General features: G+C 43.5%; 1 protein-coding gene and 1 long non-coding RNA gene across 5 annotated transcripts; one reads left to right on the top strand and one right to left on the bottom strand.

The window, feature by feature from the left end:
- Positions 1-2,687: 2,687 nt before the first annotated feature.
- LOC125542586 lies at positions 2,688-18,473 on the bottom strand. 4 transcript variants are annotated; one of them, XR_007297966.1, is made up of 5 exons: positions 18,047-18,473; positions 15,413-17,975; positions 15,262-15,331; positions 3,609-3,704; positions 2,688-3,346 (listed from the first exon to the last, which is right to left on the bottom strand). It is a non-coding gene; the product is annotated as an uncharacterized LOC125542586 (long non-coding RNA). The 4 variants fall into 4 exon arrangements; XR_007297964.1 differs by lacking the exon at positions 2,688-3,346 and adding an exon at positions 4,273-4,413 and having other exon boundaries at positions 3,473-3,704; XR_007297963.1 differs by lacking the exon at positions 2,688-3,346 and having other exon boundaries at positions 3,473-3,704.
- Positions 11,642-13,830, top strand: LOC125542585 (G-type lectin S-receptor-like serine/threonine-protein kinase SD2-5). The gene has a single exon (XM_048705667.1). It carries the CDS (start codon positions 11,729-11,731, stop codon positions 13,025-13,027), a length of 1,299 nt encoding a protein of 432 aa, XP_048561624.1. The 5' UTR covers positions 11,642-11,728; the 3' UTR covers positions 13,028-13,830.
- Positions 18,474-18,947: the final 474 nt, after the last annotated feature.

Raw genomic sequence — 18,947 nt, 5'->3', positions numbered from 1 at the left:
AAAAAAAAAGTATAGGACAATGCATACTACCTTTATCTGCTAATGGTGGAACCCACAAGAGAGAAATACTAACGCTTAAAGCCAGGGAAAGATATCAAATACGTGCCACTGTATCGGGGGTACACACCATGTGGCAGAATCCCAGTGGCTGTGCGTTGCCCGGTAGCTCCCGTTGCCGGTAAAAGAGACTTTGCGGTGCGGCGGCGCAGCTGCCCGAGTCGATGGTGGCTGGTTACGGGTCACAGACACGGGACACGACGTCCTCCAACATGATGCATGCATGCGCCCTACACACCAGGTCCGGGGAAGTAAAGCGTGTCGCCGGCCACACACACATTACCCCTGCTAATGCTCGCGGAAAAGAGCAACGGCTGCGGCGGTATCGCAACGGCGCCACAAGCACGTCGAGCTGCATATGAGGATTTACACGGAGAGATGTAGGTGGGAGGCATGCACGGATAATGGCGGCAGCAGTCGAGGTGCCTCTTCTTTGTGTGTTGCCTTCCATGTCTTTCTATCCATAGCGATAGCATTTGCTTTGTGGATGGCTCTCCTTGCAGTGCAATCGCGAGGCTCCCCCCATGGCGTGTCCATGGCGTTGTACACAGTACACCAGCACAAAGAGCATCCCCGGACACTACTTCATCTACTAGGAGACGGTCGGCGCCGGCGCCGGCTGGACGGTGGACAAGGAGACCATCGACGATCGACGCTTGAGATGGATGAGGGACTGAATGCGGTGTGCATGCATGGTAGAGTGGCGGACGGCTCCATCGGGCTGCTCGAGGTCCGCGTCATCCGGCCCGGCACGTCCGAGGAGCTGATGGACTACGCTATCTCTCATGGCGCCTCCATCAACCAATACAAGGTGCCCTGGTGCTTGACGTTCCCGCCGATCATCGAGCTGCGCATGCTCCACTGGACCCCTACCGTGCGTGGTGTCCATCCAGTTTAGCCCTGCCGTGCGGCACTGGATCCCTACTCCCACCCGGCGCACGAAGTACGACGTTTCCACCTAAATTCACTTGCAATTTTAGGGTAGACAACTCTTTATTTTTCAACAGGAGTCAATGTGTGGTGTATAACAAATGCAGAAGGGCTCCTATTCAGATTCTAGACTGAATAGTTCTTCAAGAATTACATGGCGGGCGCGCTCCTTTGATAGTACTCTCTAAACAATGTGTGTGTGTTCAAGAAGCAGCGACACTTTTAGGCGAGCCCTTGCTTTTCAATATGATCTTTGTTAGTGCGTAGAGTATACAAATGGACAAAATCTTATGTTCAGAATTCAGACTGAACTGTTCTCGAGAGTTACATGTGGACGTGGTCACACGGTCCAAAGCGTTCATGAGCTACAAAAAGCATGACCATGCTTCAGTGACGTTTACTGGTCGCTGGTTTTCATTCTTTCGAAAGAATATACAGATTTAGACGATGTTTTGTTTAATGTTATTAAGGGTGAGTTTCATTAGTGAGAAGCAAAAAAAAGATGTCTGGTATATTTTAGGATTATTTTTTGTATTTGTTCTGTGTTGCTCATCCTTCTTTATATTTTGTAGAAATGGTTGCTGTTGATGATGTTGGTGATATGAGAGAGAATATTTCTGGAAGTTCTATCTCTGGTGTTGGTCAATTTGGTGTTCCAAATCTCATTTCGAGTTCAGTCATCTTCCCTTCAAAAAAAATTCTATCATCTTATGATAGTTTACAACGAGCTTTAGATAATTATGTATTAATTTATATTCAAGTGCATAGTTCACCATAATGACATACACAGGAGCAAAGACACCGTTTGGACAGATACAGGAATTTGCAAAAGCTCTCTACCACTTCATTACAAGCACTATCCTAAATGAGGCTACACTAAGATGATTTAACAGAACTAGGGCCATCTGCAATCATTTACTTTCATGCGGTTGCATCATCCTATATGATACGTTCCATAGAATGGGATGTATATGGTGCCAATAAGTAGACCTTATTAGTAGTACCCTTCCGTTCATCGGTATTTATCATACATGGCTGCAATAAATGTACTCCTTTTTCATCTTTCATTACTCTTTTTGGGTTTTAGTCATGTACAATTCTATCATTAAAAATATAACAATGGTCTTTATGGTCCGTATAAATACAATGCTTCACCGGGCGCGGCGTGCCGCCGCGCGGGCTATGGTAGTTACCTACTACCACATTTTGTTTTTCTTTGCAGATGACAAACAAAACTAGTATTCCATGAAACATCGCTCATCCATAATGTATTTTCACAACTACACACGAGATTTTTGCACATGTTTATTTAAAACATGTAATTGCATCTTTTATACTCCCTCCGTTCCTAAATATTTGTCTTTTTAGAGATTTTAAATGGACTATAACATACGGATGTATATAGACATATTTTAGAGTGTAGATTCACTCATTTTGCTTCGTATGTAGTCACTTGTTGAAATCTCTAAAAAGACAAATATTTAGGAACGGAGGGAGTAAATTTCAAAATAAGGAGTTAGCAAGTTAGCTGATTATAACTGTTCACATAGCAAGTTTTGAATTTTTAAAAATAAATTTGTAAGTGTTAGTTGAAATGAGTTTTGATTACTTTTTAGTACTGCTACAATGCTCCATAAACTTGTACATCATTATTTTTCAGCACTTCTCATATCTATTTTTGAGCAAACCAAAGTGACAGCAATGCAGTTGCACATAAATTTTACGTAATGTCTGGACACGCGATAAATAAACGTTATCAGCTGGTTGGTGAGAAAGGACGACTCTAGTCACTCGATCTATTCCACTTGCGACTACGACTGGCAATGGGCGCACTAAAGGCGCATACATGAAGGGCTTCCATTTGAAGCTTTGAAGGTACATAAATAAGCTCGCAAGTGAAACTCTGTTGTACTAGCTAGAGATGATTGGTATTTGGGACTATGCATGCTTTTGGTAGGATTGGAAGGTATCAAGAATTTAGCTGTTTCGTCTGAAGCAGGATCTCGTATGAACTAGAGGGCACCACATGTACTGATGTACTGGGCAATATGTACCCTTCATACAGAATGGACTCTCCGTATCAAAGTGTCTTGCAGGGGCTTAACGTTTTGCACGAAGCCTCTCCGAAGGTACCGCAGCTTCCAGAAACCACATGCCCTATCTGCACTCCAGATACAGCCTATCCTTGTCGTGTAGCTTAGCTAGTTGTTCTTCACCTGAATCCTTCTCCGTCTTCTTCTCCCATGGTTCATCCAAGTCAAAGTCACATGAGGTAGCTCACCACTCTACAATAGTTGAACATGTGCTAGGAACCAGGAACATATGTGTGTTAAGCGCATGGAACTAATGGAAGATTAAGCTGCAGAGACAAACACTATAGCTTATTTTGAGGGACAGAGAGAGACAAATAAAATACTCTTTCATATGCAAGATTCCATACCATTTATATTTTATATAGTATAGCTTATTTTGAGGGACAGAGAGAGACAAATAAAATAATCTTTCATATGCAAGATTCCATACCATTTATATTTTATATAGTTTTGTTTTCTGCCTAGAAAAACTGATACAAACACCAGTCAATTTTTTTCAAGAAAAAAAAATCTGATACAGTACACCACCTTCTTCAGTACAACCCAAATGCATCCAAAGTATGATCCGACCCAACTTCGTGTACACGTAATCCTCTTAGGCCTGGCCAAAATTCTCCATTAGATCTGCAGACGGACCAAATTTTAATATTATTGCCAGAACATGTTTTCTTTGCAATATGTCAATTAGGTAATGGGAGAGCTACTCTTCTGTGGCATGACGGTGTGATCAACCTTTATGGCAAAAATTTCCACAACTGCATTCCTTTGTGATAAATGATAATCAAACTGTGGCTACTTGGATAAATTCTGAAGATTCAACTCAATTCTTCCAAACTCCTTTGTTTGCTCAAGACTACAAAACTAGTTCATTGAGCTTCAGAGTCTGATTAATCAGAAAAGTAACCTCATGCTAATGATCTATGGAAATGATGTGGGCAGAGAAATAAATAATCCTCAATTAAAATGTATCATGACTATTGGAGTATAATGTCGGGCCCTCTCCCATAGTTTGAGCTTTTGGGCAAACTGGCTGATGCGTGCAATTTTACATGGTATCAAAGCCAAGAAGTCTTGAGTTTAACACCCGGCTGATGCAATTTAAAAATAAGATTGCAGCCCATTTTCGGTCCATGTTTAGGCCCAAGGGAGCCACGCGTGAGGGGCAATATTGAAGTATAAATGCATAGCCCACCTTTTCCCAATAGCTTGAGCTTTTGGGTGAACTGACTGGTGCGTGGAGTTCTACAATGACCTTTGCCCCAAGGAGGATGAACCTATGTTATTCAAATGGATCTGGAAGTGTTCTTGTAAGCTCAAACATAAGATTTTCTCCCTGCAAAAAAAACATAAGATTTTCTTCTGCTACTCTTATATGATAGCGTTAACTCCAGAAATCTACTGAAAAGGAAATCCTTCCATCTGGATTGGTATGACTCTGTATTTTGTAATGGAAACACCGAAGAAACTTCAAGACATCTTTTTTGGGATTGTTGCTTCTCCAAAGATTGATGGAACAATATCCTCTCCTAAAATAAATTAGGTAACTCTGTTTTGGATGATATCTTATTAGCCCATCAGCTGCTTCCCCCTCAAATTGCTATGGAAATTGTCATTCAAGGTTGCTAGAACATACGGATTCCGTGGAATGGAAAATTCTTTAGAAATGGGGTACCTATTGTAAATTGCTGGAAGTTTAAACTCAAATAGGACTTCAAACTACCGAAGCACAGAATCAAGGCAAAACACCTAGTTGTTCCACAAGGATGGATTGGTGCACATCTTTGATGATCTGCACTAGCAACCTATCAATTGGAATTTGAACATGATAGTCACAAGAACTGGCATTGGCTAATCCTGACAGTTTTTTCTTTTTTCTTTGAGTTTACTTTGTATATATTGTACTTCTTCTGTTCTTAATTAATGAAAAATACCCTAGAACAATTGTTCTACGGTTTGTGCTTAAAAAAAAACATGTTGTCTTTGCTCAGCGAAAAAGGAAGTCCTGAATTACAGAAAGAGATAGGAAACCACAAAAATCAGAGGACCTGATGTCGTTTTTGATTGGTATGAATTTGGACATGACGAGCGGAATAGAACAACATACGCAGGGATGGAGATGAAAACGTGGTTTGTTGATTTTGCTTCCTACCTTGGAAACAAGAGGACTATGGCTAGGGTTCCTTCATGTTGATTACCTATGCTGGCTGACGACCTGAGTTGATTCAGAGACGGGAATGCCTAAAATAATATAGAGAACAACTGATGAATGTATGTTTGTTGATTATTGTTGGCTTTGCAGCCTACCTCGGAAACGACCAAATCATCGTCCAGGCAGCGTGCTATTTTGTTCTCTCTCAGGAAGCAAAGGGCACTGCTAGTACTTTATGGTCTCAGTGATGGTGTTGTAGCAAGTGGAGCCAAAGATCCAAAGTTGTTATATCTCCTCGACTCGGGCCTTGCAATTGAGAGGTGATTCTTAGTTTGGCAAAATTGGTTGCTTGGGCCAGCATAAAAAACACAAAAACATAAAAAGCTCATAGGTTGATATTCTAGGATGGTGTGTATGTATCTTGATTGCTGGGACTGTGAATTTGCATGTTGCTGCAATATTCTTGGGGCTCATTCATTTTTCTGAACCTTTGGATCAATATATCTAGTTACTCCATCTCCAATACAATTACAATAATATTGCACTGAATTACATCGTTTTAACAGGCGCTAGTTGTATTAGTAATGCAGAATTTAAGGTGGCTGCTATTTATGAAAATTTCAAACAAGTTTACAGAAAGTGTCGTTTTCTAGATGCAGAAAAAGCAAGTCAAGATGATCTATATCAGGAAAGTGGAAACGCGGGTATGCACCCCTCCAGCGCCCCTCCAACGCCCAGCTGATCTCCGGCATCAAGGACGAGGCCCGGCGATTGGAACGCGCGGGTGCCAAGGGACTAACTAGGATTCTCCCTACAGTCTGGTCTCCTTGTACCGGGGCCGAGCAACCCATTCCTCTCTGTCCAGTTGTAACTTCATCGGCGCCTCTCAGTGTACGCTGTGTGAGGTTACTACCCTGTACTCCCTTCTACCTATCAATCAAATGATACGTCTCCGTGTGTATTCGTGAAAAAAGGAAAGTGGACACAATTGTTTGAAGCTAGGAAATGACATATGTATGCCTAGATATTATCCTACAATTCGGATTTGTGTATTGTTTTCAAGTTATTTGAAGACCTTATGACTTCAAACCGATTGCATACACAAGGGTGGTTGAGAAAGATGAATTCCACTTTACCCAGCCTCACTGATTTTGATGGCAACCACCAATGCCCTTCTCCATGTTAAAGGCACATACGTCCATCCTAAGTTGGGATGCCATACAAATAAAGCTCTCACGAGAATAGTTTGGTGTAGCTTAGGTATAGAGAATGCCATCCAAGCCTCCAGGGTACGTCGTATACGCCATCTTGGCTGCCAACTGGGGGCTTGCATGTATGCCATTGGGCTTGGGGTGATAGATAATTCATTTACGGCAGCTCGTGCATATCAACCTAATTGTTGTACCTTCTGTAACATGGTCGATCCATGGTGCCAGCAAACTTATGAGCTCAGCAGTGCAAAATTATTCCAAAACTACTGCATACAAATATGTTCTTTGTGTTTAATGATATCATTGGTGAGACTGACTATTATCTAGTGGGCTCATGGTTGCTCTACATTGAAAATGTTGGCTTATTTAACATGTGACACTGCACAACACTGTGCCTGGCTGTTCGCCCAGTCGCACAATACAGAAAAAGTGTATAAAATGTTGTGTTGTTTTAAAACTAAATTAAGTCTACAAAATTAAAAATCTACTACCTCGGTCCCATAATATAAAATCGTTTTCAAGTTGTTTTAGCTTGCAAAAGGATCTTATATTATGGGACGGAGGGACATATAACAATATTTTTTTAAGCCTGATCTGCTCAAAGAATGGTGATCTGCAATAGTGAACTGTGGTCTGTCAATTATAGGTTATCTTTTTTAGGTTGGGAGTGGATGTTCTAAGCCTCTGTTCTTACCTTGCTTCCTCGGCATCCATTCCAAGAACAGAACGAAGTCAGTAGTTTACAAGCCTAGATGAATTTTGCAAAAAAAACTTAAGAAATGATAAACGAAAGGAGCAGTGTCATTTTGTTTAGGGCTGCTACAACACTTTATAAACTAGTGCATTGTTATTTTCCAGCATTTCTCATTTCTATTTGTAAGCAAACTGAAGTGACAATAATATAGTTGCATTAGTTTGCATGATGTCTAGACCACCTATAAATAGATGCCAACAACTGTTTGGTGGGAAATGATGACTCTAGTGACACTCGATCTCTTCGACTTGCAAAGGCGACCGACCATGGACATTGAAGGCACACACATACATGAAATGCTTCCATCTGAGGTTTCAAAGGTACATATATAAGCTTCCAAGAGAAACATTGGTATACTATTTAGCTAGAGATGATCGGAATCTGGGAGTAGCTTGTTGCTAGGATTGCAAGGTATCAAGAATTCAGTTGTTTCTTTCTGCAGGGCATAATGCGCAACATTCAAAACCCCTCCTAACATTGGGTCAAGGACGAGGTGGATGGACATTGCAGTGGGTTATGTTGAGGATGATAATGTAGAAATATTTACAAGGTAGGCAACTGACCTATACAGGAAGTTACAAGGTAAGGAAGAGAGTTAATGCAAGCAAGTAACAAAGGCTTAACAGAGGAATTAATCCTACGAGGCATCAAAGAATATCATGAATGAATTTGTATCTCTAGAATGCAAAATTGGGTCTCTCACTCCTAAAAACCATACCATTCCTAATGATCTACTCCCTCCGTTCCGAATTACTTGTCTTGGATTTGTCTAGATACGGATGTATCTACACTCATTTTAGTGCTAGATACCTCCGTATTTAGACAAATCTAAGACAAGTAATTCGGAACGGAGGGAGTATGTTTCAAGTAGCAATCAAGGCCACCTCAAAAAAGAGGGTTATTGAAATCCCTCCTGCCTGCAAAAAGACATTATGTGATGTTAAAACCACCCCCAGTAGATCTGCAAGTAGTCCATACTCCGATGCTGAAATTGCAGGCGAAGAATAGATGATCTCTGGTCTCATGTGTATGAGTGGGGCATTAGACACTGAAATTTCCATCCTGAGTTGATCTCCAATGTCTGTGTAGCAGCATATCTCTAGTGTTGAGTATCATTTAACAGATGCCACCCAAAAACCTTGATTTTTCATGGTGCATCTACTACTCCAAATCCACGTGCATTGCTCATCAACTGGAAGGTGGTTGTGCATAATCTCATAGAAACTCTTGGCCGAATATGCACCCATCTTATCTGGCCAGGACCAAATGCCAGGAATTGAAGCATACCTGGGTTGATTAGAAATGGCCTGTTGCAAGGAACTGTATTCTCCCATGGCCTCAATTGAGAGAGGAAGAGCAAAGGAATAAATAGGATCACCAGAATCCAAGAAATCCTTGACTGATATCTTGCCATCCAGCAAAAATGAGAAAAGCTTGGCAAAACGTTCATGCATAGGCTGAACCGATCCGTTGGGTAACCAAGCATCAGACCAGAAGAGGATGGAGTCACCCATATTAACCTTGACAACATTAATACTTCTGTAAACATCACTAAGTTTCATAACATCCCTCCACAAAAGAACCAAAACAGTTGCATGAGGAACCACTCCATCATAATATGTCTTCCAAATAAGAGATACCCATGGCACATCAACTTTAGATAAAAGGCATCAACCGAGCCCGAGATGGTGCTCAAGCCTAGCCCAACTTTGAATTAACAAAGCCGTCAACCGGCCAGGATTACAAGCATGCCCACGGGCAAAGAGAAAGAAGAATAATGCGGCAAGATACAAAGACATTGGACAACATCAAAGTAAGCCTCAGACGCTACGAACAACGAGGATATACAATGGATACAGTAGCGGAAGACGTCGAGGTCCTACTCCATGAATGCTGCAGCAAAAACAGGAATGCACCGGCTCGAAGGGGAGAAGGTCCGACTCCAGCGGGGCATGCCGTCGCCAAGCAGCTACGGACCCAAGCACCGCACATCCAGCACACCATCCTCGAAGAAGGCCACTACCTTCTCGCCTGGATCGAAGGCGCCGCACCGTTGCAGGATGGGCTGGATGTCATCGGAAGATGGTCACATAGAGAGGGTCGGCGCATCCGCACCAAGCCGTCGGAGACTCTCCTTGTCGCCGTTGCGCACATCCGGCCACCAGAGGAGGAAGTTTCACGCTAGGACGAAGAGGGCCTCATCACCGCTGCCACCTACCACCCAAAAGCGCCCACCACCCACAGAGCTCCCAAAGCGGCATAGAGAGCGTCGCCGCCGCCTAACAGAGTTAGGGCTTTCGCCCGGGAGACCAAGGGGAGGGGAAAGTGGGGGAGCCAGACCAAACCGATGCCTCCGGGAAAGGAAACGGCGCCCTCAGGCGTCGCCGTTGCGGCGGACCATGTCCGGACAGGGATTTCTCCCAGCCAGAGCTCTCCACCACCACCAGCACCTCCTGCCCGAGGGCCATCGACCCAGGAAAGCACAACCAAGCCAGGAGGGAACACACGCCAAGCAGGGGAGGGAGGGGAGGCACCAGATCTAGCACCGCCGGCAGCCGAAGCAGCCATGACGTGCCCGCCCACATCCACCGAGCTCCAATCGCCCACGCGGCCAGGGGCATCGGGACCAACGCCCGCACCGCCGCTCACCGTGCCGGTAGTGCCTCACCAGGGGAGCCACCGCTCCAGATCTAGAGCTCCCCGCGGGAGAGCAGGGCAGCAGGAGGCCCCGCCGCTACCATCCTTGGCGGATGTGGCGAGGGAGAGGCTAGGGGAGAAGGGGGGTCGACGGCACGGCTAGTGTTTTTGCCCCGTGAGTCGCCTGAGCGGGGCGGCGCCAGGGGAGTGTGGTTTTCCTGGCACATCAACTTTAGTGTAAAATTTGAAAATTTGTGCAGCTTTGTGGTTAACAGAGCTCTATTCTTTTTTTTAGGATAACAGAGCTCTATTCTGAATCTGCAGGTTAATGACTCCCATGCCTCCCTTATCCTTAGGCTTACAAACCAGAGACCAGGCTCAGACATCTTCATTCTGCTTCTTAAGTCATGGCCTTGGGCTTGATTAGCAATCGTCCCTTTGTTTGACAGTCAAACCTAACTTACAACCGTTCCTACTAGCTGTATGTTATCATTCAATGCTGTTGTCTTAATTCTTGGGATATCCAAATCAATTGTCAGATTAGTAAATATGTATAATCAAATGTCAACTACTAACTTAGTTTACAGGTTTGAAATCTCAAAGCTACTTATATTCTTTATCCAATACTTATATTTGTTTTAATCTTGCTCTTTTCTTAACTAAAATTAACAACTTTTGGAATTCATGAAGTCAGACTAGCTATCTCAGGAACAAGGGCAAGCATGCATGTTTTAGAGATGAAAGAAAGAACAAAGCTTGCCAAATACTCATATCATGGAATGTCTTTCAGTTGTGATATATAGGAGGCGGTTTAATGCAGTAGGGCAGTCTCGGCCACAACAAAGGGAGCATAGCTTTGGTCAAGTATTTGTTTATTCCAGTTCATTCAATGGAACTCTTAACTAACCTGCTCATGTGTCGTTAACACAATGCTTACTGGTTAGTAATTTCAAAATAAACCATACATGGTGGTTTTCCCTTCTTGACAGTAGTACCAGGCTAGAAAATGAACAAAACTAGAACTTCAATTAATTTGGAAGAGCCAGGGTACATACCAGTACTGTACTCAGAAATAGAACTACAATCAGCTAATACTAGCTGTGAGATTTAATTTTACCAAGGGCGCAACCAAAAATGTCGTGCAACCTTAGATCCAGCGCTACAAAAATACCAAAGGCACAACCGTAGGCATAGCCCTGCCACGTGGCATCTCCTTTATGGGCAGCACTTGACGGCGACGCCGGCAGCCACCGTTAGCATGGAACTTTGCCGACGACCCTGGCGGTCGGCATAGATGTACGGACACCGTCGGCATATCATCTATGCCGACGGCATCCCGGGATACGCCGACGCATATGTTGCCGACGGCCCTATGCCTACGGGGGCCGTCGGCATAGGCCTGTCCTGATGGGAATCAGGGCTATGCCTATGGCCTGGGCCGTAGGCATAGGGGTTTATTCTGGTAGTGAAAGAACAGCTACCAATTAACAGCGATGTTCGCAAATATCACAAGGTTTTCACCGCCCTTGTTTGCACGCAAGACACAGAGTTATGGTGAGTGAGACATGCCTGCATGGCTCCATGTGGTTGACAGCGTATGATAGCTAGGCCAGTCGTCGATGGGTGAAGGAGGCCTCCAGCTGCTTCCAGGCAGCTGCCAACCGCTGTCAGCTTCAGCTTGCCCCCAACCACTAGGTTGCTTCTAAACTGTTGCTGACTGCAGATTCCAGATCAGGAATGCCACGACAGATCATAACAACAGATTAGGAATGAACAAATTAAGATGTGCAACCTAACAATTTCCTGAAAGGCAGAAAAGTGTGCAGTTAGGATTTAGGCCTACATCAGCTTAAAGCATGGCAGTTAGACATATAGACATCACTACATCAGCTATGCCATGTTTAATCCCATTTGGTTTTCGGCTCACCATATAATGCAATGCCGTTGCACCAAATCTACAGCTGACAGTCCCCTGCCCGCGCCCCCGGCCGAGGTAACACCACCGACCCCAAGTACTCTGCCTGCAGCTATTGGGCCAACAAGCATGAAACCAAACCCCCCCTCTGTAAGAAGAGTTGTCGCAATTCTAGCTCCGGTAGGTGGCTTCATTTTCCTCACCATCTTGTTCCTTGTCAGTTTCTTCATACGTAAACGAAGAACACAACGGCAGCATGGGATGGAACAAGAGGAAGAGTTTGGGGAGCTACAAGGAACACCAATGAGGTTCACATTTCAACAGCTAAAAGCAGCAACCGAGCAGTTCAAAGACAAGCTCGGGGAAGGAGGATTTGGGTCTGTTTTCAAGGGTCAATTTGCTGATGAAAGGATTGCGGTAAAACGTTTGGATCGATCTGGTCAAGGCAAAACAGAATTTTCGGCAGAGGTTCAGACAATTGGCAGCATTCATCACATTAACCTGGTGAGATTGATTGGCTTCTGTGCAGAGAAATCCCATAGGCTCTTGGTATATGAGTACATGCCCAAAGAATCCTTGGACAGATGGATCTATTGTCGACATGACAATGATGCTCCTCCTCTACATTGGAGCACACGGTGCAAGATTATCACTCATATAGCTAAGGGCCTCACGTATCTTCACGAGGAGTGCACAAAACGAATTGCTCATTTGGATGTCAAACCACAAAACATCCTCTTAGATGACAACTTCAATGCTAAACTTTCTGATTTTGGACTATGCAAGCTCATTGACAGGGATATGAGCCAAGTGGTTACTAGAATGAGAGGCACACCTGGGTATTTAGCTCCTGAATGGTTGACATCACAGATCACGGAAAAGGCAGATGTCTATAGCTTTGGCGTTGTGGTCATGGAAATCATGAGTGGAAGAAAGAACCTTGACACTTCCCGGTCAGAGGAGAGCATTCATCTCATTACCCTATTGGAGGAAAAGGTGAAGAGTGATCGGTTGGTAGATTTGATTGACAATAACAGCACCGACATGCAAGCACACAAGCAAGATGTAATTCAGATGATGATGCTTGCAATGTGGTGCTTGCAGATTGATTGCAAAAGAAGGCCTAAAATGTCTGAGGTAGTAAAAGTATTGGAAGGTGCCATGAATATAGACATCAACATAGATCATCACTTTGTTGTGAATTCAGCAAATTTTGGTAGTGCTGGAAATGTGAGGTCTTCAGCTCCACCTCTAGCCTCAGATGTATCAGGCCCTAGGTGAAACGAGACAATCCTGACAAGGTAGCTAATTAGATTGTAAGTAGGGGATTCTCTTATGTAAAACAAAGCTATGGACTGCTGTATTTTCTCAAATTATTACAATCAGATGAACTTATTTGTATTGTTTTGTTCAGGTTTTCCTTGTAACACAAATCTGCTTTGAGCTATCATGGTTGAAATTAATAACAAGTTTTAAACTTCTCATAGCTCCAATAAAGCAGAGAAATGCAGAGTAAAAGCAAATTGGCAATCTGAGGGACTAACTAATTGACATCAATCAGTTGGTATGTTAGTTACTACAAGTTCCTTTATGTTCTGCAGCATTTCCACTGCCTTTTTATGATGCTAGGTACGGCTTGATTTCCTCAAAACGATAAAAGATGGCTCAAACCTATTCTAAGCCGTTTTGAGAAAACTGTAAAATGCTACATCTATTGATATTGTTTGCCCTTTTTAACACTCCAGATAACCTAAAGTGTTGATAATAGATGAGATATGTATTTTTTCTTGTTTCCAATGACTGGGAGGATTTTGCTACATGTTCAATCCAAAGATTTCAGATATTTAGTTAAATTGTGAATAGGAGCTCATATTGAAGAGCAACTCAGATTGAGACTCAGCTTGCAAATCTAAGAAGTTAGCTGTAAATTTCCTAGATTTGTCCAGCAAATACACCCATATATCATTTTCATCAATTCAGTGTCACACAGATCCTGGATATTGATCCATATTTCCTGGGCTCCCCCCAGAAGGTTCTTCTAACCCTAACACTATCCCAGCCCTGTAATTGTATTCGCCACGAGGGAGGCACTTCAAGGACCTGATCAATGTGAAGTCGATGTTGTTGCTTTAGTGCTGCAGAGATATTAAGATGCCTAGACCGCATTCTTTAGATATTGACCAGAGAACCCAAGATAGTGAGGCTCTGGCCATCCTTCTCTGTTGAACAGGAATCAGAGCCATGGTGAATAAGACATTTTGGTTAGTAAATACATCCAGGTCTTGAGCAGATTCCAAGCAGCCTCTGAGCCTCTGCAACATATGAATAACTAAATTTCATTGTTCTGTCCAGTTTCTTCCAATGGAAATCTGTTTCTAGTTATTGTACTTAAAATTAATAGCATGTTTAAAATTTTGTCCTTACAATGATCCACTAGGTTTGGGAAGGCAGGAAGTTCCTTTATTGATCTCTAAGCTCTCTTTGTTGCTTCAGAGATCCTATGTAGTACTCCAGTTTCATATGGAGTGGCCGTCATTCAGATATAACAAAATTTCTTCTTTTGAGAAGAGGGGAAAAAATGTACGTTACACACACTTCTGCAATAGTAGAACTTCTGTTTCAGAAAAATGGCTGTTTTGTGGGGACTGCTGAAATTCAGAGTTTTTTGAAGAAAAAAAAATCTGCACAATGAGATATTTGGTATACAATGGTGACCAGAGGGCAGAGGAGGTAGTGATGTCTATGAAGTTCCTGTGTCTAAAAAGATTGCTCGGTTTCCTCAGAAGATGGAAAATATGGCATTCAATTGTTCAACCAGTCGTACTCAGAAATTTTTAAAGGCTATATAAATAGGAATTTGCTAAATGTAAACAAAGGAAGCATTTTTTTTGTTCTGTTGGCAGCTAGATGGTTTTTCTATAATTTCAATCTAAATCTAAATATTCAAGGTTTGGGGCTTACAAAACTGTGTGCTAGGGATGAAAGCATCATCACAATCACATTTCTTATTTTTTGTGGGGAATCATCACAATCACACTGACTGCAGCTACAGTAACAGTGCAATGCCTCACCAGAACAAAAATATTTTTCTGAACTTCGGAAAACTATACTACAAGTCAGATGTTAATAACGGCAGGGCATATGCTTGTGTTGGGAATGGTGAGCAGGAGGAGGAACTCAGATGATGGCCCTTGGTTTGATAGGCAAAATGAGCTTTGTGAGAAAAAGTTAATAACTGGACAAGAACTGGAATCAGTGAGTAAATTTGCCAAGTCTAACAATGACTGGTAGGCAATCTGCTCTGTTTCTGGGCCAGCCGATGAACCCAAGCCATGAAGATGTCCAACTACACTGTACTTGGTTACTCTTGGACTGTTAATTAGCTAGCCATATACTACATCACTACATCAGTTATGCTACTGACCATAATCCCATTTGGTTTTCCACTGACCATATAATGTAATGGCGTTGCACCAAATCATCAAATAATTTGCAATGGAGAGGCTGCTGCTTACATTGAACCGCCTGCGCCTGTTGTTCGCGTGGTTCATCACCGTCCTCATCCTTGACCTGCCATGCTTCTCCCTACCGAAGAACCCATGTGTGAGTCTTTTATCTTCGAATTGCTGCCTGAGAAAGTAATTAACACGGGAGTTGGCTAATTACCTCAGCCGACGACCATTGAGGGGATCAGACCAAAGACGGCAACGCGGTTCCCCTCTCTGGAGGCCAGCGACTAGGGGCGGCGCGGCTGCTGGATGGGGCGCGGTAGAAAGATGTGACACTGGGCACAAGGAATGGCGCGGCAATGCCCTGCGGCCAGACGGCCCACTTCACCGGCGACTCGGCCGCGGATAGGGCCGCCGCCGGCAATGGTTGGAGGAGAAAGGTTTCCCTTTTCTTTTTCTTTGAGCGTCGGAGGAGGAAGGGTAAGAGGAGCAAGGCCCCTGGCTCGTGCGGGCATGGACAGCCCAGCCAAGTATGCAGCCCACGGATTGTCGCACCCAGATTTTTTGTGTAGCTCTTCAGCTCTGTTTTTATTTCGGCTGTTTCTCTGATTTTAATGTATTCCAGCTGAAAAATGTTCAATAATTTTAAAATGTTCCTTTGAGCTCATTTGCTTCCGTTGAGCTCCACGTGTATTGCTCTTGAGCTCCACCTGTAGCGCAAATCTGTTTTGAGTAATCATGGTTGAAATTGAAAATTACTAACATGTTGTAAAATTCTCATTGCTCCAATAAAGCAGAGAAGTAAATGGGCAGTCCAAGGGACTAACTAACAAAAACCGATCAGTTGGTATATGTTAGTTACCGCAAGTGCCTTTATGTTCTGCAGCATGTCAAACTTGGTTTTTATGACATTAGGTACAGCTTGATTTCCTCAAAAGGAGAAAAGGTAGCTCAAACCTATTGTAAGCCGTTACAAGAAAACTGTAAAATGTACACTCATTGATAAATTTTTGCTCTTTCTTAAACATCCCAGATAACCAAAAAGTGTTGATAATTGATGAGATGTTTATTCTTCCTTCCACTGACTGTGAAAGGATTTTGCTACATTTTCAATACAAAGAATTCAGATTCTTAGCTTGCAAAGATGTGAGTAGGAGGAGGAACTCAGATTAAAATTTAGCTTGCAAAGTTCATAACCTAACTGTAAATTGCCTAGATCTGTCCAGTAGCTACACACAAATATCATTTTCATCGATTAAGGTCACAGTGCCACACAGATCTTCGATCTTGATCCATATTTCCTGGGCTTTCCCCCATGAGGTTCTTCTAAACCTAACACTATCCCAGCCCTGTAACCGTATTCACCAGCAAGGGAGGCACTTCAAGGGTTTGATCAACAGTGAAGTCAATGTTGGTGCTTCAGCACTCCAGAGATACTAAGATGCCTAGTTTGCATTCTTTACATATTGGCCAGAGAACCCAAGATAACAAGGCTCTGGCCATCCTTCTCTGTTGCACGGGAACCGCAGAACCATCATTGTGAATAAGACATTTTCGTCAGTAAAGACGTCTTGGTCTTGAGCTGATTCCAAGCAGCTTCTGAGCCTCTACAACAGACGAATAAGTCAATTTTATTGTTTTGTCCAGTTTCTCCCATTGCAAATCTGTTTCTAGTAATTGTACTTGAAATTTTCCACATGTGTGGAGAAAGCAGAGAGATGCACCGTATGAAAGCAAATTGGGACTTCGAGACACTAATAAACACCAAATGTTTAGTATCAACAAGTGCTTTTTGTACTAACAATAATCCACTAAGTTTGGAAAGGCAGGGAGTTCCTTTAATCATCTCTAAGCTCTCTTTGTTCCTTCACAGTTCCTATGTAATACTCCAGTTTTATATGGAGCGGCCATCATACAGACATAACAGAAAAAAATCCAGAAGAGGGCAAAAAAATGGACTTTGCACACAGTTCTCCAATAGTGAAACCTCTGTCTAGAAAAATGACTCATTTTGTGGGGACTGCTGAAATTCAGAGCTTTTTGAATGAAAAACTGCACAATGACCAGAGGGCAGAGGAGGTAGTGATATGCATCCTGTTCTTATGTCTAAAAAGATGGCTCGGCTTCCTCAAAAGATGGAAAATATGGCTTTCAACTGTTTAACTCGTCGTGCTCAGAAAATATTTAAATGCTACTCCCTCCGTCCCAAAATAAGTGTCGCTGATTTAGTACAAAATTAGTACGACTTTGTACTATATCAACGACACTTATTTGGAGACGGATGGAGTATAATAATTTCTGAACTTCGGAACAATATCTTTCAAGTCAGATGTTTACGGCTGTCGCACGGTTGTGTTGGAAATGCTGAGTAGGTGGAGCTCGGATGACGGTCCATGGTTTGATAACCAAGATAAGCTTCGTGACAAAATAATCACAGGGCAAGGACTAGAATCGGTAAGGAAACTTGTCAACTATAATGATGCCTCCTGATGATTGGTTTTTTCTCCGCACCACCCGCCAACCATGAACCCAAGCCATGAAAATGTCCAACTATACCAAGACATACAGAGATCACTACGTCACTACATCAGCAAGACATATAGACATCACTACATCAGCTATGCCATGTTTAATCCCTTTTGGTTTTCGGCTCACCACATAATGCAATGCCGTTGCACCAAATCATCGCGTAAATTGCAATATAGAGGTTATATTGACCTGCCTGACGCTTCATGTGGTTCATCTCAAACCTTATCCTTGACCTGCCATGCTTGTCCCTACTGAAGAACCCATGCGTGAGTGTTTCATCATCGAATTTCTGCCCGAGTGAGTAATTGATAAGGGAGTTTACCTCCACCGATGAGGATTGAGGGGGATCAAACCGAAGACGGCAACGCGGTTCCCCTCGCTAGAGGCCGGCGATTAGGGGCGGCGCGGCTGCTGATGGAGCGCGGTAGAAATACGTGGTACTGGGCGCCAGATATGGCGACAGAAATGCCCTGCGGCCAGATGACCAACTTCACCGGCGACTTCGCCGCGGATGGGGGCGCCGCCGGCAATGGCTGGAGGAGAAAGGTTAATTCTTTTTGAGACAAAAGTTATTCTTTTTTTTTGAGCAACTGCATCCTTTATTAACAGTTCAAACACATGGGAATACAGATAATATCGGGCAAAATGCCAAGCCACACATGGCGCCCGGGGCTAAGGGAGGCAGCTGCCTTTGCTAAGGCATGTGCTTCACCGTTGTGCTTCCTACTCTCATGAAGAAACTTTACATCGTGGAATTGACTCCTCTGGTACTTGATGTCTTGTAGGATGGAGAAATATCGGCAGGGAACTTCCTCTTGAATATTCATCACTACTTCCAAGCAGTCCGAGGCCACACACAGAGAAAAGACCTGCAAATCAGAGGCGAGGGAGAGGGCCTCGCAACAGGCCTGTGCTTCGATAATCGTTGGATCAAGGCGGCCTTCGTGGATGATGGCCGAGGCACCTAGAAAGTTGCCGCGTTTATCCCTGCATATCACTGCTGCTGCTGCCCGATCTCTGATCTTCGAAAAGCCGCCATCAAAATTCATCTTGACATCATGATGCTTCGGCGGGAGCCACACAGCCGAAGGCGGACCCCATGGCCATCTCTAGTCACATGCAGGTCCCTGGAATTCACATGCAGGTCCCTGGAAGTTACATGTAGGTCCTTGGGGTGTACTTTCTTGTCTGGCAACATCTCGAGCTCTGCTAGAAACTTGTCG

This window comes from Triticum urartu, chromosome 3, assembly GCF_003073215.2.
Source record: "Triticum urartu cultivar G1812 chromosome 3, Tu2.1, whole genome shotgun sequence".
Lineage (NCBI taxonomy): Eukaryota > Viridiplantae > Streptophyta > Magnoliopsida > Poales > Poaceae > Triticum > Triticum urartu.
This window is presented reverse-complemented; position numbering and strand designations above follow the sequence as displayed.

What these genes read in the sequence shown, in the direction of transcription:
- LOC125542585 (XM_048705667.1), top strand. Translation starts at nt 11,729, where the DNA reads ATGTTTAATCCCATTTGGTTTTCGGCTCACCATATAATGCAATGCCGT.